This window comes from Bombina bombina, chromosome 6 (assembly GCF_027579735.1).
Source record: "Bombina bombina isolate aBomBom1 chromosome 6, aBomBom1.pri, whole genome shotgun sequence".
Lineage (NCBI taxonomy): Eukaryota > Metazoa > Chordata > Amphibia > Anura > Bombinatoridae > Bombina > Bombina bombina.
Genome location: NC_069504.1, coordinates 644,949,816 through 644,977,462, shown reverse-complemented (window position 1 = coordinate 644,977,462; position 27,647 = coordinate 644,949,816). Strand labels below are relative to the sequence as shown.

The window sequence follows — 27,647 nt, the reverse complement described above, 5'->3', positions numbered from 1 at the left end:
TACTGATAGGGGGGGACATAATATTTTTTAGAGGTAAAAGAGCTATTTAACTTAGGGCAATGCCCTACAAAATGCCCTTTTAAGGGCTATTGGTAGTTTAGTATTAGATTAGGGGGTGTTTATATTTTGGGGGATTTTTTTATTTTTATAGGGGTATTAGTTTAGGTTTAATTTTTTTATTTTGGACAGCTTAGTTTATTGTTTTCTGTAATTTTACTTTTTTTATTTTTTGTAACTTTAGCTTGGGGGTTTGTATTTTTTTTTTAACATAGACTGCCTTCTGGGAAGGCTTATCGCCTAGTAAATAATAAACGCCATTGGGAGCAGAAGGGATACAAAGAAACAAAAAATGAACAAGGCAACGATAAGCAGTTCAGGGAATACTCTGGAAAGAAAGCATTGGGAGAAAATGTGCAAACAAAAGTATGTCAAAGAAGAGCACTCACGGAAAGCCAAATGTGTTCTATGTAAAATGAGTGATTTATAAATCATATGTGTGTAGCCACCAATCACCAGCTAGCTCCAAATAGAGCATTGCTCAGGCTCAAGAGACTACCTAGGTATGCTTTTCAACAAACAATAACAAAAAATGTACATTTGATATTAGAAGTAAATTGTAAAGTCTCTTAAAACTGCATGTGGTATCTAATTCATGAAAATTTAAAGTTGACTTTTGAAACCCAATAAAGAGATACGAAACTCAAATGTTTTATTTCATGATACAGAAAGGGTGGGCAATTTTATGCAACTTTCTAATTTACTCCTATTAGCAATCTTTCTTTGTTCTCTTGGTATGCTTTGTTGAATGAGCAGCGATGCACTACTGGTTGCTGACTGAACAAATGGGTGAGCCAATGACAATCAGTATATATATCCAGCCACTAATCAGCAGCTAGAACCTAGGTTCTTTGCTGCGCCTGAACTTACCTAGATAAACCTTTCAGCAAAGGGTAACAAGAGAAGGAAGCAAATGAAATAATAGAGATCAATTGGAAAGTTGTTTAAAATTGTATTCTCTATCGGAATCATGAAAGAAAATGTTTGGGTTTCATATCCCTTTAATACAGTTTAATTACAAACCAGACAGGCTGTTAGTTTCATTACAAAATAATCTCCACACATTTAAACATACAATACTCTTGACCACCTGCAGTATAATAAATAATGGAGTCGACCACACTCCTGTAGAAAAGTTTATCAAATGATTTAACTGCAGGATTCTGGTAAAATACACTAAGTACCAAGCAGACTGTCCCTGTAACAAAATGAAATGTCCATCAGAGTGAAATGCTATGAGATTATATTTTACATAAATATTTATTTTCGCTATGCTGGTTGTCAAGATAACATTTTTATTATAAACACTGGACAGTACAGGTCTACATATATCCTCAACTTGCTACATTTTTAAAGCTCAAAACTGACATGAGTTGTGTATAGGAAAAAGGGCAACCTTAAAACAAACGGTGGTTTACCTACCTACCTCATATTATGTATAAACCACTAATTCTAAATAAAGCCCTGGTCATTTAGTGTTCACTTCACTGTTATATGGGGTTATTCTAAAGACACTAAAAGCTCTGATACTTTGGTGTTGGTGAAACATTTACCTGGATTTCAGCAGTTGGTTCACACATAGAGATCTTTGCCTTGCATTTTTCTTCCGCTTTGTTCTGCTCTTTTATTGTGATAATGTCCCATGCCTGGTCAATCAGGAAATCCACAATTTTTGTTAAAATACGATAAGGTTGTGGCAACTGGTCTACTGTCTGGTTTGGATCCCTGAGGAAGTAATCCTCTTCATCTTCAGCAGCCCAATTTCTCTCAGATCCTGGAGGTATTTCCAATGGACCCTTCCTGATGTACACCGGCATCTTGTTAGCTCCAGTACTACTGAAGATTTAGGTGATGATCACCCTTTTGTGTGAAGGGACTTTCCAGCTAGGAGACCTTATAGAAATTGATATAGATTTGCCTAATAAATGAATGATAACATTTGTTAATACTTATTTAATAAATGGCCGTAGGTTAACATTCAATTTCCTTCTGTTATTTCAAATAATGAAATTGATGTTTAAATATTTAAATTTAAATATATATATATATATATATATATATATATATATACACACACATTATGAACATGTATATACATATATTTTTTTTACACCAAGCATCTATAGAGGTGCAAACTTGCAAGGCTTTAACTATGGCTATGGAGGTCAACCTTATTGCTTTAAAATGTCAGTTATTGTCCTGTCACAATCCACCACCTGACATGTAGTTACTGGTGAGCCAGATGTGGTTTACCCATAAAATGCCTTCTGCTGCTCTCAGTGTTACTGTCAATCACTGATGCCAACACTAAAGTAATGTCAGGATTCGGAATACCATTAAAGTTAAAATTTAAATGACAGGAAAAGATGAAAAAATAAATAATGAAAGTGCATTTCTTATTCATAAGGGGTGTAGGTGGAATAACTTTTTGAGCTTAATGTTCCTTTATGGGAAAATTATTTTTTATAACATATTATTTGAATCTGTCACTCACTATGTTTGAGCATAAAATAATCCTTAAATGCATGAGTATTTATATTACTTAATATACCTTTACATCAACAATATTTTTGCTTTTAAATTTGTATTTACTTTTAGTTCTAATACTCAAAAAATAACAAAGTTGCAAATTTTAATTGTCAAATTAAAATATGTTTCAACCGAGATTTCGTTACATGACTGATAAAGACTGATCTTTATACTCAAAACAATGACTAGAACCTGCCTCAAATAATATGGCACCATATCTAATAGAAAAAAGCAGACCACAACTGTTTGGAGGTTTTTTTTTTTTTTAAATGAATACGCATTGGTATAGTAAGGTATTTGTGGTTAGTTTTATTAACGTGATAATAATCCGAAAATTATGTGGAATGTGGATATTGTTTTACAAACGAACAAACCTCGGGTTCCTCCGCTCCCTTCTAGACTCACAGGCTCAGCGGTTTTGGTTATTTTGTTACTCATCACCAGGGAAACCATTAAACCCGGAAACATGGATGAGACAAAACCTGCTCTGTAAATACGCTCGCTCTAAAACAAAATGACACCAAAAATGAACACGTGAAGTTGATAGTTACAACTATGATTTGAATTGGGCAAACATAGAAAAAACACGGATAACTAAAGATTGCTGACATAAAAATAATAAAATATTTATATTACGTCTGCAATGAGATCCATTTCAACAAATAGAAGGCAGGGAATTGGAGGGGCGGAACCAATATTTTTACGCGCTGTTTCCGGAGGACTGTCATTGTGGTAAAATGTGTGTCACGTGATCTTTTCAAGGCTAGGTAAAAGGTGTGGGATTTTTATTAACCCCTGATGTCTCAGCGCGAGCCGTGGTTTCCCCTCATTGGGCAAGAGGTAGGTTACGGTATCTTATTAGGACCCAGAAATGTAGACCGCAGCCCATCTGATGTATTTTAGTCTGTTCATTCATTAGAAATCTGTATTTTTAATATGTGCACATAAAATAATGTTCATAGCGTTTTTGACTACTTTAGTGGTTGATGGGTACTGTACATGAATATAACTTTGTGTGAACTCATCTGAAATAAGTGCGAGACTAGATATTAAACCATGTTTTATTTATTTGTAAATAATATTATGGACTCCGTATACGAAGTGTCATGAAGTTTTATAGAAACTTTGTTTCCTGTTTTTTATGTTATTTTTTTTTTATTATTATTATTTATTTATTTTGCTGTTGAGTGAAAGCTTAAACGTTTTTGGCTATTTACATTTCCCTGCTCCCGAATAACCCCTTTAGCTATTAAATGCAATTAACCGAGAGCAGTATCTACATAAGCTGTGCGAATGAGTTTGAAATTGATGTATTACTACTTCACTAAATAGCTACATGACTAAAAGAAACGTTATCAACTGGCATTTGAACCTTTTCACATTTGCTATAGGAATCCAGTTCTTCAACTTCTAACTTTCCTACATTCTAGTTCAGAATAACTGTTTAAACAGGTCTCACATAAAAATAGATTTGAACGTTATCTAGCTCTGGTATTGAAATCGCTCATCTGCATATATTTCCATTAGCAAAAATTGTTTTAGTAAAGGTTATTACAGTTTTTCTGTGGCATACGCACATATGCTGTAAGTGCCTGTGCACCAGTATTCATGCTCAGAGAGCTGGCAATGGTGTGTTTTCTGCCTGTGAAGACTTAAAGCAACAGTCTACTCCTGATTGTTATTGTTTAAAAAGATAGATAATCCCTTTATTACTATTCCCCTGTTTTGCATAACCAACACTGTTAGATTAATACACTTGTTACCGCTGTGATTACTTTCTAAGTTCTTTTGACAGACATGCATTTTAGCCAATCAGTGCTGACTCCTAGTTAACTCCACAGGAATGAGCACAATTTTATGTATAAGGCACACACAAACTAGTGCTGTCTAGCTGTAATAAAACTGTCAAATGCACTGAGATAAGAGGCGACCTTCAAGGGCTTGGAAATTAGCATATGAGCCTATCTAGGTTTAGCTTTAAACAAATAATATTAAGCGAACAAAGCAAATTTGATAAAAGTAAATTGGAAAGTTGTTTAAAATTGCATGCCCTATCTGAATCATGAAAGTTTTATTTGACTAGACTGTCCCTTTATAAAAACCATTGTTGACTCTCCGAGAAGGTGCAGGCAGGGTTTGAATACCGTTGCACAGGCACTCACTGCATATGTGCGTATATCACTGAAAAACAGCAACTTTTACTAGAAATATTTTTGGTAGTATAAGTTCCAAAAATGCTTCTATTTACAACTGAAATGCACCCATGCACATTTCAATTTTGACCTTTCTTTCCTTTTAAGTAATTTGCTGTTACATATATTTTCTCACATGAAAACTGTACATCATATAGTCTTACTCCCTGCCAGTAGTTGTAGCTGTAGTGTGCTGTAACAATTCTCCTAAACAGATCATGTACATATTGCACTTGGCAAGAACTAGAAAAATACAAAGATTTCCTTGGGTTTGTAGTGATTTGGAATACGTTATATAACCATCATGTAGCAAATGAGCTTCATGTATCCAAATTTGTATCGTTCACTATTTTTCACATTTCATTTCATGTTTTTTTTTACAGCAGAAATTGAAAGGTTTAATTACACTACAATGGTTTTCTTAAAAAAAAAATTAAGCTTTTCATATATGCATAGTTTATGTCAGCAATTAAATAAAAAAAATACAGAATAAATGTTTTAAACTGTCACTTGATTAGCAAAGGATAACAAGAGAATGAAGCAAATTTGATAATAGAAGTAAATTGGAATTATAATTGTATTTTCTATCCGAATCACAAAATAAAATGTTGGGGGTTTCCTGTCCCTTTAACTGTAACTAGTAGCTAGTACGGACTAAATTTAAATAAATTTGCCCACCTCTCAAAGCAATCAATGTCTAGTATATAGATGGTTTAGGTCATTTGTAGCATTTTGAAAGAAACCTATGAAGAGAATTGCATTTTGGCCTCTCTAGGAAGCATGAGTCAAGTACAATTGTAACACAAAAGCAAGATATTTTACTGCAAAACAAATAATGACTGAATATTGCAAAGGTTTATTATGTGAAAGATTTGAACTTTTGTTAATTCAGATTTATGATTAAACATTTGTTATTATAAGTTGTGACGGATACCCCGGCTACCCCGACTGGGTAGCTCTGACAAACGGGTCCTGCTTCCTCCCTGCCGACTGCAGCTATGTAGCTGGCAAGTGACCATAGCCTGTAGCCACCCCTGATGCCCGACAGCACCAGTACTCAGGGTCCCACCCTGTGGCAGACTCCAGCAACACAGACTAGGTAGCTCTGCCAGAGTGTCCTTCCTCTGCCTGGAACAGGCTGCTATGTAGCCCAGGAAAGTGATTTCTATGTAGCCCAGGAAAGTGATTCTAGCAGGAGCCCACCTAAATGACTATACAGACTAGCATTCAGGTGAATTAAGAACTAATTTTATTGAGCAAAACACACATCTTTTATACACACACTTATCTTGATAAGAACAGAAGACAATGCCACAGTTTTCCAGCCATTCCCGCCCCTCCAGACAGCCTGGCACCTCCATAGGAGCCACAGTCTCACATAATCCCTATACCTAGGGGTGGTGGTTTCGGGGTCAGCGGCCGCATTTCCAGGGTGTCCTTTTAAAGCTCTTGGTCCCCAGATGCCACAGTCCAAAAATCAGCATGATTCATTACTGGGGACCAGAGTTACAGTCCGTTGAAGTTATGGGGTTAGGGGTGTCCAAAACCCCCAGTTCCCAAAGGAGCTCTCCTCTGATAATTGCCACAGCTCTTGTCCTCCCTAGGGTCTACCAATCCCCAAAAGAGCGGAGCTCTGGGGCAAAGGGCAGCTGGAGCGACCAGGGGTAAAGTTAACGGGTGTCCTGTGGCTGACCGGGAGTTCCAGGAGCCCGGCTAGCCTGAGAGGAGTTAGGCGGGTGTCCGTTGTGAGGCGGCCGACCGTGAGTTCCAGGAGCCTGGCCAGCCTAGGAGGGTTTTCCTGGTCATACACCAGCTCTTCACAAAAGAAGCAAACAAAACCTTCCAGAGATTGTGGTTGCTCTGAGGAGCCCAAAACTAATGAGAAACAACAAGAGTGAGGTTGTGGGGGGGGGGGGTGTTGGGGGTAGCCTTAGCTGTCTGGTATCCATGACATCTCCCCCCCCTCCAGTTCGGCAGACCCGGCTAGACCCTTAACGGGTCGGCCTGGGGCTGTCCGACGGTGGCCCTCCCCTTTTTGGTTGCTGGGAGAGGTTATCCCATCTCTCCTGAGCTTGGGGCATCCTGGGGGGTTCCTGCTGGCATTTATACCCTGGGCGCAGGGATAGTCACATAATGCAAAGTCCCAAACAAGTTTGCTAAGGCCGGCTCCCAAACAATGGCTGTTCCACAAGTTCCAGTGTCCTTAAGTTCCATGGCCAAACTGTCTCCCTCTGTGATACTCTGTTGAGTACCGACTGACCCACCCACAAACAAAGCCAGTGCTGGTTTCCCGGCTCTATTCCTACCCCAGACCGGAGGGAGAGGTTGCTCCTTGGTGGGGCAGGTAAAGCTCGGGTGCCCAAACATGTGGCACCAACTGTATATGCTTTTATCCTCCTTGCCCAATGCTACGCCTGCCCTTGGTGAGAAATACTCTGGGACAAGAAAAGGGTAGAGACCCTGCCAAGCTACTGAGGGGAGAGTCCGTCTGTCTCTTCTCCCGAGAAGGAGATCTACCTCTGGGGAAGGAGGTCTGCTACCTCCGCTCCATGGGAAACTGTGCTGCCACTGGGTAGGGAGACCAGCTGTCTCTGCTCCCTGTACGGGGTTCTGCCACTGGGGAGAGAGACCAACTGTCTCCTCTACCAGAAAGGGATTCGGCCACTGGGGAGAGATATCGATACCTGTCTCTCCCTGCAAGGGCTTCTCTGTAAGGGGAGGGAGGACGACTACCTCCGCTCCCGAAGGATGGATCTGCCACTGGGGAGAGAGACCGACTGTCTCCTCTCCCAGGAAGGGGTTCTGTGTAAGGGGAGGGAGGACGACTACCTCCGCTCCCAGGGGAAGTCTCTGCCGCTGGGGAGAGAGACCGACTGTCTCCTCTCCCTGCTCCTGGCTCTGCCGCTGGGGAGAGAGACCGACTGTCTCCTCCCCCAGGAAGGGGTTCTGTTTACAAGGAGGGAGGACGACTACCTCCGCTCCCAGGGGATGGCTCTGCCGCTGGGGAGAGAGACCGACATCCATCTCTCCCTGCAAGGGGTTCTCTGTAAGGGGAGGGAGGACGCCTACCTCCTCTCCCTGGTTTCCTGGGGCTGTTACAGGTGCTGGGAAGATGCCGGCGGCTCTCTGCCCTGTTGCCAGCGCTTCTGCTGGGGTTGCTCCTTTGTCCAGGTCTGTAAGCTCGGGCCCAGGCTGCTGATCTGTATCTAGCAGCTCGTCGTCGCTTATGCTCTTTTGCCACTCATCTGAGGCCAACCTCCATGATTCCCAGAGTGCTGCACCACAGCTCCATGGCATGCTGCAGAACTCGGTCTAGCAGCCTCTTGTATGCCTTTTCCAGCCCCCATTCTTGGAAATAAGCGATGCCATATCGGATACCAGCCAGGGTACCCCCGAGAGATCCAACAGCTGCTCTCGGGAGTGGCCAATGTTCATTACTCTCAGTTCCACCCCGCTCCCAAATTCTGGGTCTTCTGTCAACTTTTCCAATAGTAACCCAGGGCTGCCAAAGCCAAAGCCCTCTGTGGGGGAGCAATCCTCCAGCCATGGTCGTACTTGCATAGCGAGCCATCAGAGGTCCCGATAGCCATCCTCCACCCACATCTCTGCCCAAACTAGTCAATCTAGTTCCGATAGCCATTCCTCTATGGGATGCTCTCCCAGGAAAAGTACTTGCAAGTCCCACTGGACCCAGTACCTCTCATCATCTGTGGGGAGGACCTTTCCATTACAATCCTTTTCTTGTTGAAGCCTCTTCCTCCATAGTTGCCGGCGGACAATGCTCCTGCAGCTCAGCTGGTCCAGTTCAGAACCAGGACTGTCCAGCTGGGTCAGTGCCTCCTGTACTCTCCTTAGGTACTCGGCTTCCATAGTTACCAGCTACTGTGGCCCTTCTCTGTCAGCAGGAATTGTGTGGAAGAAGCAGATCCCACTGCTGCCAGCCAATGTGACGGATACACCCGGCTACCCCGACTGGCAATCAATGTCTAGTATATAGATGGTTTAGGTCATTTGTAGTATTTTGAAAGAAACCTATGAAGAGAATTGCATTTTGGCCTCTCTAGGAAGCATGAGTCAAGTACAATTGTAACACAAAAGCAAGACATTTTACTGCAAAACAAATAATGACTGAATATTGCAAAGGTTTATTATGTGAAAGATTTGAACTTTTGTTAATTCAGATTTATGATTAAACGGGTCCTGCTTCCTCCCTGCCGACTGCAGCTATGTAGCTGGCAAGTGACCACAGCCTGTAGCCACCCTTGATGCCCGACAGCACCAGTACTCAGGGTCCCACCCTATGGCAGACTCCAGCAACCCAGACTAGGTAGCTCTGCCAGAGTGTCCTTCCTCTGCCTGGAACAGGCTGCTATGTAGCCCAGGAAAGTGATTTCTATGTAGTCCAGGAAAGTGATTCTAGCAGGAGCCCACCTAAATGACTAGACAGACTAGCATTCAGGTGAATTAAGAACTCATTTTATTGAGCAAAACACACATCTTTTATACACACACTTACCTTGATAAGAACAGAAGACAATGCCACAGTTTTCCAGCCATTCCCGCCCCTCCAGACAGCCTGGCACCTCCATAGGAGCCACAGTCTCACATAATCCCTATACCTAGGGGTGGCGGTTTCGGGGTTATCCCGGTGGAGCGGCCGCATTTCCAGGGAGTTCTGGGGCAAAGGGCAGCTGGAGCGACCAGGGGTAAAGTTAGCGGGTGTCCTGCTGTCCTGTGGCTGACCGGGAGTTCCAGGAGCCCGGCTAGCCTAGGCGGGTGTCCGTTGTGAGGCGGCTGACACGGAGTTCCAGGAGCCCGGCCTGCCTAAGAGGGTTTTTCTGGTCATACACCAGCTCTTCACAAAACAAGCAAACAAAACCTTCCAGAGATTGTGGTTGCTCTGAGGAGCCCAAAACTAATGAGAAACAACAGGGGTGAGGTTGTAGGGGGGTTGGGGGTAGCCTTAGCTGTCTGGTATCCATGACATCTCCCCCCCTCCAGTTCGTCAGACCCGGCTAGACCCTTAACGGGTCGGCCTGGGGCTGTCCGACGGTGGCCCTCCACTTCTATCACCCAAAGCATAAGGTAAATGCTGTGGGTGATAGTTGGTACCCAAAAGTAGTGAATTCACTGAAATGGGTTTTCGACTGTGGACTCTATTATCCCTGTGCTATTTCCTTTTAAGGTAATGTCAAGGAAGTTAATTTTAGTAATATTGTGTTCCACAGTCTATCGTAAACCCATTTCAGGGATTTCACTACTTTTGGGTACCAGCTATCACCCAAAGCATTTACCTTATGCTATAGAAAAAGGGGAATTCACAAGACTAAAAAGGAATTGTTAAAATCCAGATGATTATAAACTACAATCTACAGATCTAGTGAATCCGTTAGCAGTCAGAAAGTACCCTATGAAAGTTATCAAGAAGGCTAAATGGGCTGTAAGCACTATTCCAAGAGATAATCTCCTAAGAGAAAGTAAAAGAAAGACTGATAGATTTGAAGGTGTGACGGTTGTAACAGGACACAGTACACAATATCCTGCAATATGTAACATTGTATGCAAACACTTTACTATATTGTCTGCAGAGGATAATCTGTTAGATACAGTAAAGATAGGGTTTAGGTGCTCATACAGGAAAATCCCTACTTTGGGTTCCATTCTATCCCCAACTTTATTAAGATCTCAACAAACAAAAGGGACATCTTGGCTTAAACACACAGGCATGTACAGGTGTGGACACAAGAAGTGTGAACCCTGTGATTATGCAAAACTGACTAAAGAATTTTCAAGCACAGTTACAGGCAAAAAATATAATATTGAAACTTGTCTAAACTGTACATCACAAAATGTCATCTATCTTATTGAATGTACACAATGTGCAATCCAATATGTAGGTCTCACGTCGAGAGATGTTAATTCCAGAATTAGAGAGCATTTCTCCTCTTTTAACTCTGAGAGCATCCACACCAATTGTGCAACATTTTGGCATTTATCACAAAGGAAACCATAATAATTTCTCTTGGTGTGCAATAGAAAAAATCTCCAGACCTAAATGAGGAGGAGATCTTAATAGAATTCTGGTGAGACGTGAAGCATATTGGATTTTTACCTTGAATACAAGATTGCCAAAAGGTTTAAATTCGAGGTACAATATAATGATAATTTGCAGGTTTTGAGAATGGAGTTAGTATTATGATTGATTGCATCACGGGGCGGTCTAATTAATTTTAAACCAATTGTAAGTAGGCAAGGGGTTTTTAAATTAGTAACAGGTAGTTCTATTCAGGCTATGACTATGGAGGTAATCTGAAACGCGTAAGCTGTTCTAGGACTGCACCCCAGTGTGTATGTTTTGCTCTAAGGTTTGGTTGTACCCCTTATTTCGTTTTTTTTTTTTTGTTTGTTTGTTTTTTTTGGAATTAAATACAATTTTAACTTTTTATTAATAATATAAGACCATTCAGTTTTTCCTTTGGAACTTTGGACTTTAAGAATGGACAGATGGACTTGTGAGCTAACATTTTAAAGGAAGTAGATGAGAGATCTGAGGTGTAGGGTTCAGATGAAAGATGTATCCATGAGTATATACAGTTTTAAAGAACACTTGAAAGTTTGAAGGCTAGAGGGAAGTCTAACTGAGCAAAGCAAGGAGTTTCACAGTTCTGGAAAAGTCTTGTGGATGTGAGGAAAATTATTGCAGACCAGAGTTGGAAGAAGTATTTAATGATGAGAAGTTATTTGTGGGCAGAGCAGATGGAGAAGGTAAGAGTAATTGCAGCCAAGGTTACAGAACTAGGAGGGTGCAGTGTTGGTTACACTTTCTGTGTCTGGGTCAAGATTTTATTCTTGAGACTAACAGAAGCCACTGGCAGGGTGGTGTAGCAGATGTGGTACAATGCACCTGGAAGATGAGTCTATCAGGCGTTCTTGGTAACACTTGCTCTTTAGCAGGTTAATTTTTTTATTTGTACCTAACTCTTTAATGTCTTTATTAAATCTGTTCTTCTGCTCAGATTTCTTGTTACTTTCTTCCTTTACAGATTAGAATTGATACAGGTTAATTATCACATCTTGCTTGCCAAGTCGTGCCTGCTGTACAATATCAGAGTATCCCAACCAGTTTAATTTATTTCTGCCTGCAGGTGTTTTATCAGAGAAGTCTGAACAGCTCCAAATAGAAATATTCAATTATATAACTGTGACCATGGATTCGTTTGTGAAGTTCACAAATCAAAGCCAGGGGAGAGACCGTCTCTTCAGGTAATTTTCTTTTTCAGTGATTTGTAGTACCTCTTCGTGTAAAAGGGGAATAATTAATAATAATAATGCAATATTAAACTATTCTAATGTTTTAGAGCATTTTATAATTGTACAAATGTGAGCTTCTAATTATATGTGTTTTTATCCCTCACAAATGGCTAGATTACGAGTCTTGCGTTAGCCTTAAAAAGCAGCGTTGAGAGGTCCCAACGCTGCTTTTTAACGCCCGCTGTTATTCCGAGTCTGGCAGGTACAGGTGTACCGCTCAATTGTTTCCCGCGACTCGAGCTTACCGCAAATCCCCTTACTTCAATTGCGTATCCTAGCTTTTTAATGGGACTTGCATAACGCCGGTATTACGAGTCTTGGAAGAAGTGAGCGGTAGACCCTCTCCTGTCAAGACTCCTACCGCATTTAAAAGTCAGTAGTTAGGAGTTTTATGGGCTAACACCCTAACATAAAACTCTTAACTAAAGTGCTAAAAAGTACACTAACACCCATAAACTACCTATTAACCCCTAAACCGAGGCCCCCCACATCGCAAACACTTAAAATTTTTAACCCCACTTTAATAAATATATTAACCCCTAAACCGATGCACGCCCGCCTCGCAATCACTAGTTACATTTTATTAACCCCTAATCTGCCGTCCCTAACATCGCAGACACCTGCCTACATTTATTAACCACTAATCTGCCGCCCCCAACGTCGCCGCTACTATATTAAATTTATTAACCCCTAAACCTAACCCTAACACCCCCCTAACTTAAATATAATTTAAATTAAACGAAATAAAATTACTACAATTAAATAAATTAATCCTATTTAAAACTAAACACTTACCTATAAAATAAACCATAAGATAGCTACAATATAACTAATAGTTACATTGTAGCTATCTTAGGTTTTATATTTATGTTACAGGCAACTTTGTATTTATTTTAACTAGGTAGAATAGTTATTAAATAGTTATTAACTATTTAATAACTACCTAGTCAAAATAAAGACAAATATAACTGTAAAATAAATCCTAACCTAAGTTACATTTACACCTAACACTACACTATCATTAAATTAATTACTTAAACTAACTACAATTAAATTAAATAAACTAAAGTACAAAAAATTACACCTAATCTAATAAAATAAAAAATCCCCCCAAAATAATAAAAATCCCTACCCTATACTAAATTACAAATAGCCCTTAAAAGGGCTTTTTGTGGGGCATTGCCCCAAAGTAATCAGCTCTTTTACCTGTAAAAAAAAAATACAATACCCCCCAACATTAAAACCCACCACCCACACAGCCAACCCTACTCTAAAACCCACCCAATACCCCCTTAATAAAACCTAACACTAACCCCTTGAAGATCACCCTACCTTGAGCTGTCTTCACCCAGCCAGGCACAAGTGGTCCTCCATAGGGGCAGAAGGGGGTGTTAGACTTAGGTTTAGACTTAGGTTTAAGGGTTAATACATTTAATATAGTAGCGGCGACGATGGGGGCGGCAGATTAGGGGATAATAATTGTAAAATTAGGGGTGTTTAGACTCGGGGTTCATGTTGGGGTGTTAGGTGTAGATATAAATTTTATTTCCCCATAGGAATCAATGGGGCTGCTTTAGGAGCTGAACGCTGCTTTTTTTGCAGGTGTTAGGTTTTTTTTCAGACGATTCTGCCCCATTGTTTCCTATGGGGAAATCGTGCATGAGCACGTTTTGCCAGCTCACCGCTACCGTAAGCAACGCTAGTATTGAGGTGAGATGTGGAGCTAAATTTTGCTCTACGCTCACCTTTTTGTGGCTAACGCCGGGTTTAAAAAAACCTGTAATACCAGCGTTGTCTTAAGTGAGCGGTGAGAAAAAACTGCTCGTTAGCAACGCACCCCTGTTACCGCAAAACTCGTAATCTCGGTGAAAGGGTTTAAACATATAATTAAACTCTCATACAAGGAACACTGCCAGAACTGTTTTAAAAAGAACACATTTAGTGGCTACATACATATGCTACTTCTGATTGGCTCACTGGTCATGCCCTGATCAGGAGTAACAATGAAATAAGGATCATGAGCAGAACTTTGTGTTTAAAGGGGCATTCAACATTTTTTTTATTCTCATGATTCAGATAGTGTATACCATTTTAAATAACTACTTGTTTACTTCTATTCTTAACCCCTTAATGACCGCAGCACTTTTCCATTTTCTGTCCGTTTGGGACCAAGGCTATTTTTACATTTTTGCGGTGTTTGTGTTTAGCTGTAATTTTCCTCTTACTCATTTACTGTACCCACACATATTATATACCGTTTTTCTCGCCATTAAATGGACTTTCAAAAGATACCATTATTTTCATCATATCTTATAATTTACTATAAAAAACATTATAAAATATGAAGGAAAAATGGAAAAAAACACACTTTTTCTAACTTTGACCCCCAAAATCTGTTACACATCTACAACCACCAATAAACACCCATGCTAAATAGTTTCTAAATTTTGTCCTGAGTTTAGAAATACCCAATGTTTACATCTTCTTTGCTTTTTTTGCAAGTTATAGGGCCATAAATACAAGTAGCACTTTGCTATTTCCAAACCACTTTTTTTCAAAATTAGCGCTAGTTACATTGGGACACTAATATCTTTCAGGAATCCCTGAATATCTATTGACATGTATATATTTTTTTTTAGAAGACATCCCAAAGTATTGATCTAGGCCCATTTTGGTATATTTCATGCCACTATTTCACCGCCAAATGCGATCAAATAAAAAAAATTGTTCACTTTTTCACAAATTTTTTCACAAACTTTAGGTTTCTCACTGAAATTATTTACAAACAACTTATGCAATTATAGAATAAATGGTTGTAAATGCTTCTCTGGGATCCCCTTTGTTCAGAAATAGCAGACATATATGGCTTTGGCTTTGCTTTTTGGTAATTAGAAGGCTGCTAAATGCCACTGCGCACAATACGTGTATTATGCCCAGCATTGAAGGGGTTAATTAGGGAGCATGTAGGGAGCTTCTAGGGTTAATTTTAGCTTTAGTGTAGTGTAGTAGACAACCCCAAGTATTGATCTAGGCCCATTTTGGTATATTTCATGCCACCATTTCACCGCCAAATGCGATCAAAGTAAAAAAAAATGTTAATTTTTTCACAATTTTAGGTTTCTCACTGAAATTATTTACAAACAGCTTGTGCAATTATGGCACAAATGGTTGTAAATGCTTCTCTGGGATGCCCTTTGTTCAGAAATAGCAGACATATATGACTTTGGCGTTGCTTTATGGTAATTAGAAAGTCGCTAAATGCTGCTGCGCATCACACGTGTATTATGGCTAGCAGTGAAGGGGTTAATTAGGTAGTTTGTAGGGAGCTTGCAGGGTTAATTTTAGCTTTAGTGTAGAGATCAGCCTCCCACCTGACACATCCCACCCCCTGATCCCTCCCAAACAGCTCCCTTCTCTCCCCCACCCCACAATTGTCCCCGCCATCTTAAGTACTGGCAGAAAGTCTGCCAGTACTAAAATAAAAGTTTTTTTTTTTTTAAAGAAAAAAAAAAAAAAGCATATTTACATATGCTGTGTTTAGGATCCCCCCCTTAACCCCCAACCTCCCTGATCCCCCCCAAAACAGCTCTCTACGCCTCCCTCTCAGCCTTATTGGGGGCCATCTTGGGTACTGGCAGCTGTCTGCCAGTACCCATTTTGAACAATCAAATGTTAATTATTATTTTTTTTTTAATTTCTGTAGTGTAGCTCAATCGCCCCCCACCCCCCCACCACCTAAATCACACAAGGGCTTTTTTATTTGTCCCACTTTGTGTTTTGGGGACACATTTTTTCCGTAGTGTAGCGGTTCCCACCCGCTCCCTCCCCGTGCACGCGCCCGCCCCCGCCCCCTCGTGCACGTGCGCACGCCCGCGCGCGCCCCCGGACTCCCCCGCCCACGATCCCGCCCCCCTCCACATGACCAGGGCCATCGATGGCCGCCACCCACCTCCCATACCGGCTCCCACCCACCAACGATACCGGCCATCGATGTCCGGTGCAGAGAGGGCCACAGAGTGGCTCTCTCTGCATCGGATGGCCGTGAAAGGTTATTGCAGGATGCCTCCATATCGAGGCATCACTGCAATAACCGGAAAGCAGCTGGAAGCGAGCAGGATCGCTTCCAGCTGCTTTCCACACTGAGGACGTGCAGGGTACGTTCTCAGGCATTAACTGCCTTTTTTCTGAGGACGTACCCTGCACGTCCTCAGTCGTTAAGGGGTTAAATTCACGTCATTCTCTTGGAACCCTTTGTTGAAGGATCAGCAGTGCACCACAGGGAACTAGCTGAGCACATCAGGTGAGCAAATGACAAGAGGTTTATATGTGCAGCCATCAGTTAGCACAGGGGTCAAGTCCTACAAAAAAAAGTGTGGGAACTCACCAAGACTCACACTTAAACACATACACACTGTATTTATATGTATATAATCTATACACTTTGGTTAATGAAAACAAATTAAATCCAATAAAGGGTTGAATAGTTGCCTTTGGGCTTGAGAATCCCCCTTTGTCACTTAAGGTGCAATAGTCCTATTTCTGCTGCAGGGAGCTAAATAACCCCAGAGCAAGTCACACAGAAATGTAAGCACCTTGTGTTATACACAGTGAGGGGTGATCACACAGCAGGACTGCTGACAGGCTTACATTTAGTGTATTGAAGGAAGTGTTACTGAACATTACTAGAGGATCTCACTATCCCTCTAACCAGACACGGCTTCAGCTCCTTCCACCAGCAGCAGCAGTGTTTACTGAAGAATTTCTGTTCTCTGTCCAGAGGGAGCTTAGTTCCACCTGCAAAAATAGTGCAGGAACTCCGTTCCCATGCGTCCCCTGGTTAGCAGCTATCTCTTACCCTACCTATGTGTGTTTTTCAACAACGGATGACAAGAGAACCCCTTATGCCTATTGGACATACATACTATGCATACTATGACACATGGTTCTTTGCTCAGCGTACCCTGTTGACATAGTAGCTATGTCCAACCTTCTGCCTCATGCTGCGTTCCCAGCAGTCATCTCTGACAGCTAAGATTGCAGCCAGAGGCAGAAAGCATCTGTCTTCATATGGTAAAGGAACACTGATTATGCTTCCATTACCATATGAAGCCAGATGATCACTGGAGGGCACTATACTGCAGACACATGTATTGTACACTACAATACTGTGAAGAAGTACCAAGCAGTGAAAAGGATTGCAGGATTCCTTACAGAGCTTGAAATAGCCTCCACGCCAGCACCTTACCTCATACTGATTGAGTTTTGAACAAGTGAGTGTGATTTTAGCGCGATTGTTAATCCTGGTACCATAACATACTACACCCAAATCTGTCTTCTCTGTGCGCCCTTCCCTTCTTCTGTTCACTATATATATATATATATATATATATATATATATATATATATATATATATATATATATATATATATATACAAAACACAGAATGGGACTGCACTCTTAGACTGGACTAGACTGGGTACACATCCAATGACCCTGCAACATGCTCAGCCCTGGGTGCTATAGCACTCTCAGGAAGCTGTGCTGTCTCCAGAGTCACAGGCAGTTAACCCCAGACAAGCCTGGGTGCAAGGCCCATAGGGAAAATTACTAAATAAATTAATACGACACACAGAGAAAGTCCAGCACTCGCTTTCAAGCTCTCAGCTAAGATTTAAAGCAAAACTGGAAGAGTTAGTTACCGCATCTGGCCAAATGGGGCAAGCCCAGGTACCACGTCAAGGTATCTTCCAAAACCTGGGTTCCTAATACAGCCATACAAATGCAAGCTCTCAATCAAACAAACTGGGAACAAGTCAGGGTTCACAGACTTATGTAATCACCCTGCAAATACTTGTCAACATAGTAATAGGAATAATACACAAGTTACTATGTTGACAAGTATTTGCATCACTAAGTTCACTATGTAATATAGGACACGCTATAGATATTAACATCTATCTTTGAATTTTCTTTGATGACACTGTATGTTTTTTTGTTATTGAAACTGAGCCGGGATTTTACGGCAAAACCGGAAGTGATGTAGTTGACCTTCCGGTCGCACGAAACACAGGAACGCAATTTTGCGTTCAATAAATTCACTTTGGCGCCACTTTGATAGTACACAGGTTGGAGTGTGTTTGATTATTATTTGATTTGTTTGCTTGAATAATATATGATGTGTTTCACTTTATTTCATGCTGATGAAGGGTAGTATATACCCGAAAACGTTCCAATAAAAGATAACTTTGTTATTCTATTTGAAAGACCTGAGAGTGCATTTGTTTGAGTGGATATATATATATATATATAGATATATATATATATATGGAAATTTATGCTTACCTGATAAATTTATTAATTTCTCTTGTAAGGTGTATCCAGTCCACGGATCATCCATTACTTGTGGGATATTCTCATTCCCAACAGGAAGTTGCAAGAGGACACCCACAGCAGAGCTGTAATATAGCTCCTCCCCTAACTGTCATACCCAGTCATTCTCTTGCAACTCTCAACAAGCTAGAATGTTGTAGGAGAGAGTGGTTAAATATAGTTAGTTTATTTTCTTCAATCAAAAGTTTCTTATTTTTAAATAGTACCGGAGTTGTGCTATTTTATCTCAGGCAGTAAATAGAAGAAGAATCTGCCTGAGGTTTCTATGATCTTAGCAGGTTGTAACTAAGATCCATTGCTATTCTCACATATGTCTGAGGGGATTACACAGATGAGGTAACTTCAGCGAGAGAATGGCGTGCAGTTTATTCTGCTGTCAGGTATGTGCAGTTATAATTTTTTCTAGAGGTGGAAAACACTAGAAAATGCTGCTGATACCGGATTAATGTAAGTTAAGCCTGAATACAGTGATTTAATAACGACTGGTATCATGCTTACTCCCAGGGGTAATACCCTTATAATATTGCAATATAAACGTTTGCTGGCATGTTTAATCGTTTTTATATATGCATTGGTGATAAAACTTTATTGGGGCCTAGTTTTTTCCACATGGCTGGCTTAAATTTTGACTAGAAACAGTTTTACTGAGGCTTTCCACTGTTATAGTATAAAAGTTACAGTTGGTGCAGTTAAAATTACAAACTGTGACATCCAGCTTCCCTCAGGAGTCCCCTGTATGCTATAGGACATCTCTAAAGGGCTCAAAGGCTTTCCAAAGTCATTTATTGGGGAAGGTAGGACCACAGCTTGCTGTGGCAGTTGGTTGTGACTGTTAAAAAAAAAAAAAAAAAAAAAAGTCTATTTCGTTTTTTTGATCCGTTTTTTTAACTAAGGGGTTAATCATCCATTTGCAAGTGGATGCAATGCTCTGCTAGCCTATTACACTGTAAAAATTTCGTTTGATTTACTGCATTTTTTCACTGTTTTTCAAATTCTGACAAAATTTGTTTCTCTTAAAGGCACAGTACCGTTTTTTATATTTGCTTGTTAACTTGATTTAAAGTGTTTTCCAAGCTTGCTAGTCTCATTGCTAGTCTGTATAAACATGTCTGACATAGAAGAAACTCCTTGTTCATTATGTTTAAAAGCCATGGTGGAACCCCCTCTTAGAATGTGTACCAAATGTACTGATTTCATTTTATGCAATAAAGATCATATTCTGTTTTTAAAAAAATTATCACCAGAGGAATCTGACGAGGGGAAAGTTATGCCGACTAACTCTCCCCACGTGTCAGACCCTTTGACTCCCGCCCAATGGACTCACGCTCAAATGGCGCCAAGTACATCTAGGGCGCCCATAGCGTTTACTTTACAAGACATGGCGGCAGTCATGGATAATACACTGTCAGCGGTATTAGCCAGACTACCTGAACTTAGAGGTTAGCGAGATAGCTCTGGGGTGAGACAAAATGCAGAGAATACTGACGCTTTAAGAACCATGTCTGATACTGCCTCACAATATGCAGAAGCTGAGGAAGGAGAGCTTCAGTCAGTGGGTGATGTTAATGACTCAGGAAAGATACCTGATTCTAATATTTCTACATTTAAATTTAAGCTTGAACACCTCCGCGTGTTACTTAGGGAGGTTTTAGCTGCTCTGAATGACTGTGATACCATTGCAGTGCCAGAGACATTTTGTAGACTGGATAAATGCTTTGCAGTGCCAGTGTGTACTGATGTTTTTCCAATACCTAAAAGGTTTACAGAAATTATTAATAAGGAATGGGATAGACCAGGTGTGCCGTTCTCTTCCCCTCCTATTTTTTGAAAAATGTTTTCCAATAGACGCCACCACACGGGACTTATGGCAGACACTCCCTAAGGTGGAGGGAGCAGTTTCTACTCTAGCAAAGCATACTACTATCCCTCTCGAGGACAGTTGTGCTTTTTTAGAGCCAATGGATAAAAAATTAGAAGGTTACCTTAAGAAAATATTTATTCAACAAGGTTTTATCCTACAGCCCATTGCATGCATTGCCCCTGTCACTGCTGCTGCGGCGTACTGGTTTGAGTCTCTGGAAGAGGCTTTACAGGTAGAGACTCCATTGGATGACATACTTGGCAAACTTAGAGCACTTAAGCTAGCCAATTATTTTATTTCTGATGCCATTGTTCATTTGAATAAACTAACGGCTAAGAATTCTGGTTTTGCTATACAGGTGCGCAGAGCGCTATGGCTTAAATCATGGTCAGCTGACGTGACTTTAAAATCTAAGCTACTTAACATTCCCTTCAAGGGGCAGACCCTATTCGGGCCTGGTTTGAAGGAGATTATTGCTGATATCACGGGAGGATAGGTTGTGCCCTTCCTCAGGACAGGTCCAAATCTAGGGCCAAACAGTCTAATTTTCGTGCCTTTCGAAACTTCAAGGCAGGTGCGGCATCAAATTCCTCTAATAATAAACAAGAGGGAACTTTTGCTCAATCCAAGACGGTCTGGAGACCAAACCAGACCTGGAAAAAAGGTAAGCAGGTCAAAAAGCCTGCTGCTGCCTCTAAGACAGCATGAAGGAACGACCCCCTATCCGGTAACGGATCTAGTAGGGGGCAGACTTTCACTCTTCGCCCAGGCGTGGGCAAGAGATGTTCAGGATCCCTGGGCGTTGGAAATTATATCCCAGGGATATCTTCTGGACTTCAAAGCTTCCCCCCCAAAAGGGAGATTTCACCTTTCACAATTATCTGCAAACCAGATAAAGAGTGAGGCATTCTTACACTGTGTACGAGACCTCCTAGTTATGGGAGTGATCCATCCAGTTCCAAAGGAGGAACAGGAACAGGGTTTTTACTCAAATCTGTTTGTGGTTCCCAAAAAAGAGGGAACCTTCAGACTGATTTTGGATCTAAAGATCTTAAACAAATTCCTCAAAGTTCCGTCGTTCAAGATGGAAACTATTCGTACCATCCTACCACTGATCCAGGAGGGTCAATATATGACTACAGTGGATCTAAAGGATGCTTATCTTCACATTCCGATACACAAAGATTATCATCGGTTTCTCAGGTTTGCCTTTCAAGACAGGCATTACCAGTTGTAGCTCTTCCCTTTGGATTAGCTACAGCCCCAAGAATCTTTACAAAGGTTCTAGGGTCGCTTTTAGTGGTCCTAAGGCCGCGGGGCATAGCAGTAGCCCCTTATTTAGATGACATCCTGATACAGGCGTCAAACTTCCAAATTGCCAAGTCTCATACGGACGTAGTACTGGCATTTCTGAGGTCGCATGGGTGGAAAGTGAACGAGGAAAAGTGTTCTCTATCCCCACTCACAAGAGTTTCCTTTCTAGGGACTCTGATAGATTCTGTAGAAATGAAAATTTACCTTGACGGAGTCCAGGTTATCAAAGCTTCTAAATTCCTGTCGGGTTCTTCATTCCATTCCGCGCCCTTTGGTGGCTCAGTGTATGGAAGTAATCGGCTTAATGGTAGCGGCAATGGACATAGTGCCGTTTGCACGTTTACATCTCAGACCGCTGCAACTATGCAGGCTCAGTCAGTGGAGCAGGGATTACACAGATTTGGCCCCTCAACTGAATCTGGACCAAGAGACCAGGGATCTCGGGTCCATCTGTCCAAAGGTATGACCTTCGCAGGCCAGATTGGGCTATTGTAACAACAAATGCCAGCCTTCTAGGTTGGGGTGCAGTCTGGCACTCCCTGAAGGCTCAGGGATTGTGGACTCAGGAGGAGTCTCTACTTCCAATAAATATTCTGGAACTAAGAGCGATATTCAAGGCTCTTCAGGTTTGGCCTCAATTAGCAACTCTGAGGTACATCAGATTTCAGTCGATCAACATCACGACTGTAGCTTACATCAACCATCGAGGGGGAACAAGAAGTTCCCTAGAGATGTTAGAAGTTTCAAAAATAATTCACTGGGCAGAGATTCACTCTTGCCACCTATCAGCCATCCATATCCCAGGTGTAGAGCACTGGGAGGCGGATTTTCTAAGTAGTCAGACTTTTCATCCGGGAGAGTGGGAACTCCATCCGGAGGTATTTGCACAACTGATTCTCCGTTGGGGCAAACCAGAACTGGATCTCATGGCGTCTCACCAGAACGCCAAGCTTCCGTGTTACGGATCCAGGTCCATGGATCCCAAGGCGACACTGATAGATACTCTAGCAGCGCCCTGGTCTTTCAACCTGGCTTATGTGTTTCCACCGTTTCCTCTGCTCCCTCGACTGATTGCCAAGATCAAGCAGGAGAGAGCATCGGTGATTCTGATAGCACCTGCGTGGCCACGCAGGACCTGGTATGCAGATCTAGTGGACATGTCATCCTTTCCACCATGGTCTCTGCCTCTGAGACAGGACCTTCTACTTCAGGGTCCTTTCAACCATCCAAATCTAATTTCTCTGAGGCTGACTGCCTGGAGATTGAATGCTTGATTTTATCAAAGCGTGGCTTCTCCGAGTCAGTTATTGATACCTTAATACAGGCACGAAAGCCTGTCACCAGGAAAATTTACCATAAGGTATGGCGTAGATATCTTTATTGGTGTGAATCCAAGGGTTACTCATGGAGTAAGGTCAGGATTCCTAGGATTTTATCTTTTCTCCAAGAAGGTTTGGAAAAAGGATTGCCAGCTAGCTTCTTAAAGGGACAGATTTTTGCTCTGTCTATTCTTTTGCACTAGAGTCTGGCAGATGTTCCAGACGTTCAGGCATTTTGTCAGGCTTTAGTTTGAATCAAGCCTGTGTTTAAACCTGTTGCTCCACCATAGAGCTTAAACTTGGTTCTTAAGGTTCTTCAAGGAGCTCCGTTTGAACCTCTTCATTCCATAGATATCAAACTTTTAGCTTGGAAAGTTCTTTTTTTTTTTTTTTTTTTTTTTTTGTAGCTATTTTCTCGGCTTGTAGAGTCTCTGAGCTATCTGCCTTACAATGTGATTCTCCTTATCTGATTTTTCATACGGATAAGGTAGTCCTGCGTACCAAACCTGGGTTCTTACCTAAGGTGGTATCTAACAAGAATATCAATCAAGAGATTGTGGTTCCATCCTTGTGTTACACAATCTGGACGTGGTCTGTGCTTTAAAGTTTTACTTACAAGCTACTAAAGATTTTCGTCAAACATCTGCTTTGTTTGTTGTCTACTCTGGACAGAGGAGAGGTCAAAAGGCTTTGGCAACCTCTTTTTCTTTTTGGCTAAGAAGCTTAATCCGCTTAGCCTATGAGACTGCTGGACAGCAGCCTCCTGAAAGGATTACAGCTCATTCCGCTAGAGCTGTGGCTTCCACTTGGGCCTTTAAAAATGAGGCTTCTGTTGAACAGATTTGCAAGGCGGCGACTTGGTCTTCGCTTCATACTTTTTCAAAATTTTACAAATTTGATACTTTTGCTTCTTCGGAGGCTATATTTGGGAGAAAGGTTTTACAGGCAGTGGTTCCTTCCATTTAAGTTCCTGCCTTGTCCCTCCCTTCATCTGTGTACTTTAGCTTTGGTATTGGTATCCCACAAGTAATGGATGATCTGTGGACTGGATACACCTTACAAGAGAAAACACAATTTATGCTTACCTGATAAATTTATTTCTCTTGTTGTGTATCCAGTCCACGGCCCGCCCTGTCATTTTAAGGCAGGTAATTTTTAAATTTAAACTACAGTAACCACTACACCCTATGGTTCCTCATTTCTCGGCTTGTTTTCGGTCGAATGACTGGCTATGACAGTTAGGGGAGAAGCTATATTACAGCTCTGCTGTGGGTGTCCTCTTGCAACTTCCTGTTGGGAATGAGAATATCCCACAAGTAATGGATGATCCATGGACTGGATACACCACAAGAGAAATAAATTTATCAGGTAAGCATAAATTGTGTTTTTACGATATGACGAGTCCACGGATTTCATCCTTACTTGTGGGATATGGCCTCCTGGTCAGCAGGAGGACCTCCTCCTGCTGACCAGGAGGCGATATCCCATAAGTAAGGATGAAATCCATGGACTCATCATATCTTGTAAAAGAAAAGGAAATTTATGCTTACCTGATAAATTTATTTCTTTTACGATATGACGAGTCCACGGATTTCATCCTTACTTATGGGATATCGCCTGGTCAGGAGGCGATATCCCACAAGTAAGGATGAAATCCGTGGACTCGTCATATCTTGTAAAATAAATTATATATATATATATAGTTTGATAGGTGAATAAAAACAAAACAAAAAAAGGGTCTATTTCTGTTTAAATTTAGTGATAGCAAAAATGTTAAATATTCTCTGTTACTTTTGGTAAGTTTTTCTCTAAAATTCCCTGTCACAATGGGTTAAATTGTATGTTCTATCTGAATCATGAAAGTTTAAATTTAAGTTTAATTTGGACTTTACTGTCCTTTTTAACCTCTTATAAACATATGGGTTGATCACTATCTTAAGGAAACATTATCAAATTTCTTTTCTCTAAAATTCAACAATATAGTTTTTGATTTTGTAGGCATATGATTTTGTAAGGTTTTTTTTTTTTTAATAGGATTGTGATCAAACCCTTTAGTTAGAGGTAATAATTTATGCAATAGTCACGTGATGTAAAGCATTAGAGCATTGTATTATTGCATTGAAATGTCTTGTAAATATTATTTAAAGCTAAAACAAGTATTTTTCTTATTAAGATAAACAGTATCAAACACTTCATATCTACAAACCTATAAACATATACATTAGATGTACACAGGGAGGAAATTAATGAGCCATTGCAGAGAAGAGGTTGGAAAAAGTAGGTGGCGTAATGGAAAACAAATTTATGAAAGACTGCATTGCGCCCCATGGGCCTTAGGTCCCGTTTTATAACCCCTCAAGAACAGATCTTTTTTTATTTATTTTTCTATGTTCTTTTTTTTTTTTTTTTTTTTGTAAAAAATATAAAGTAATCAGTAAGTTTAGTATTTCACATTTTTCCATCAAATCAATGTTTTTCCATTTCAGAGCTACTCAGTATGCATGCATGTTGCTTAGGTATTTATTAGAAAATAAGGCTGGCAAAGAAAAATTGGTTTTGAAGCTCAAACGTGTGGAATCTAACATGAGTTCTGGCCGGAAATGTAAGTACTAAACTTGTTTTAAAAATGTTTACAGATCATAACTTTGATCACTTAAGATATTTTTCAATTTAAAAAAAAAAAAAAAGACCTTTATTGAAAAGTAATCAGACTTCAATATAAATAGTTGGGCTTGGATATAATAGTTCCAAATCCTAACTTTGGTTATTTAAGCCCTTTTTATTTTATAAAAAAAAAAAATTAATTTACAAGCAATTAGGATAAATATATACTTTAACTCTTTAAACATTGTTGCTCTAAATTTTCATACCTGAAATATTTTCAGTATACTATGTTTGGTGTAATGTTATCTAGTACTGTCGTAGAATGTGCTTAGAATCAACTTAATTTTACCCTTTGAACATAATAACATTCCATGGTAGGTTACCATGTGCTCTTCAGCCATAAATGATTAACTTTGTTGATTGTTTTGCAGTGTTCAGGTTGGGAAACGTGGTACATGCCATAGAAGCTTCAAAAAAAGCAGTAGATCTTTCAGATGCTTTTTCATGTTATTGTCTGACTGCTGCCAATTTGAACCGTGTCATTTATTTTACCTGTGACACTATTCTTTGGGTAAGAAGTGTCGGTCTAGTGTCCAATATCAACAAGGAGAAATGGCGCCATAGAGCAACCCGCTATTATTTCTACTCTCTACTCCTCAACATAGCTGTAGACTTTTATGTAGTTTTGCGTGGCATCAAGAAAGTGGCCAAACATGTGAAACACATGGATACAGATGCAGATATGGAGAGACGACCTGACACAAAACTTAATTTTCTTTTACCAACAGGGTTGGGGGATTTCTTATTCATGCTTTACTTGAGTTTGAAGAACAACCCACCAGTTTTATTAGACATAATTAAAAATACATGTGATCTTTTTAGTCCTCTTGACCGGTTAGAAATTTACCAAACTAACCAAGGATTAATCGGAATTAGTGGCTTGATCTCTTCAATTGTGGGTATTCTTACTGTAGCAAAACCACCATTAAAACTAAAACACTGATATAACTATTGCTGCTAAATAAGCCAATAAAAACCAAATGTGTTTATTGGCGTATATATAAAACCAGGAAGACATTTTTACCTTCCTGGCTAATAATCTCTTTGCAAATAAGCACTTTGATGCAATTATAAAATTATTTATAGCAAATAGTGAAAATTGGTTTACAAGATAATGTAGCAATACTGCCTATATTTAATTATTTTATATTAGCATAGACACTAAATCTTACTTGAATATTTGTTTTAATAAATAATAATCAGTGTTTATTTAACTAGTTGATATCTTTATAGCTGAAAATAAACTAATTTTATTTTGAGTTTTTAATAGTTTAGTTAACTGGTGTTCTAATATGCCACAAGTAAATGGCATCTTAACTTGAAATAGATTTTTATAAAATCAGGATTCAAAGTATCAGGAAAATTATGCCAGTTTTTGGTTTTATTCTTATTTTACTATGCAAAATTTTTACTGTAACTGGAAAATGTTTACGTGTGCGTGCTTAAATGTGTGTTGTATTAACTACTAATGTTTTTAACGGTAATATGGAGTGACATGCATACACAAAATCCTTTGGTGCATTACTAAATAGATTAGCTGTAGAAAGCTGCCTATTGTAAAACTGGCATTTTAAGCTCTTTGCAAGTGTAGGAATGCATTTTTTCTAAATCATAAATTCTGTTTTAAATTATAAGAGTTGAAAACACTTTTATTATTACGTTTTCCACTTTAATTGGAAATATATAGCATATGTACATTTTGTATGCTTACATGAAAGAACATTGTTATCAGTTTTAAGTATTATATTGATATGAACTTGACATACAATTTCATAAATATATATATATTTTTATGCATCCTTGATTGCTTTTGTAATTTAATTATTGGTAAGTTTGTAATAGAAAAATGTTGGGATATTGTACTGGTAAGTTCCATTGCAACTGCAGTTATGTATATACAGAGCAATAAATAAAATGCGTTTGATTTAAATCTTTGCTAGTTACTTACTAAATGTCCATCTGTTTTGCACTTTCTGTACAAATCCATTAAACTCTCATGTTCCAATGTT

The 27,647-nt window shown here is 40.0% G+C and overlaps 2 protein-coding genes across 2 annotated transcripts in view; one reads left to right on the top strand and one right to left on the bottom strand.

Moving 5' to 3' along the window:
• Nucleotides 1-1,913, bottom strand: part of WDR93 (WD repeat domain 93) — a 121,703-nt gene extending 119,790 nt beyond the window's left edge. The window contains exon 1 of the mRNA XM_053719358.1: nucleotides 1,611-1,913. Within this exon, the coding sequence (XP_053575333.1) occupies nucleotides 1,611-1,874 (264 nt within the window). The 5' untranslated portion in view covers nucleotides 1,875-1,913. The remainder of the gene's footprint in view (nucleotides 1-1,610) is intronic.
• Nucleotides 1,914-3,312: 1,399 nt separating this feature from the next.
• Nucleotides 3,313-27,647, top strand: PEX11A (peroxisomal biogenesis factor 11 alpha). The gene is made up of 4 exons (XM_053716008.1): nucleotides 3,313-3,426; nucleotides 11,924-12,041; nucleotides 25,461-25,576; nucleotides 26,010-27,647. Exons 2-4 carry the CDS (start codon nucleotides 11,986-11,988, stop codon nucleotides 26,579-26,581), a joined length of 744 nt encoding a protein of 247 aa, XP_053571983.1. The 5' UTR covers nucleotides 3,313-3,426; nucleotides 11,924-11,985; the 3' UTR covers nucleotides 26,582-27,647.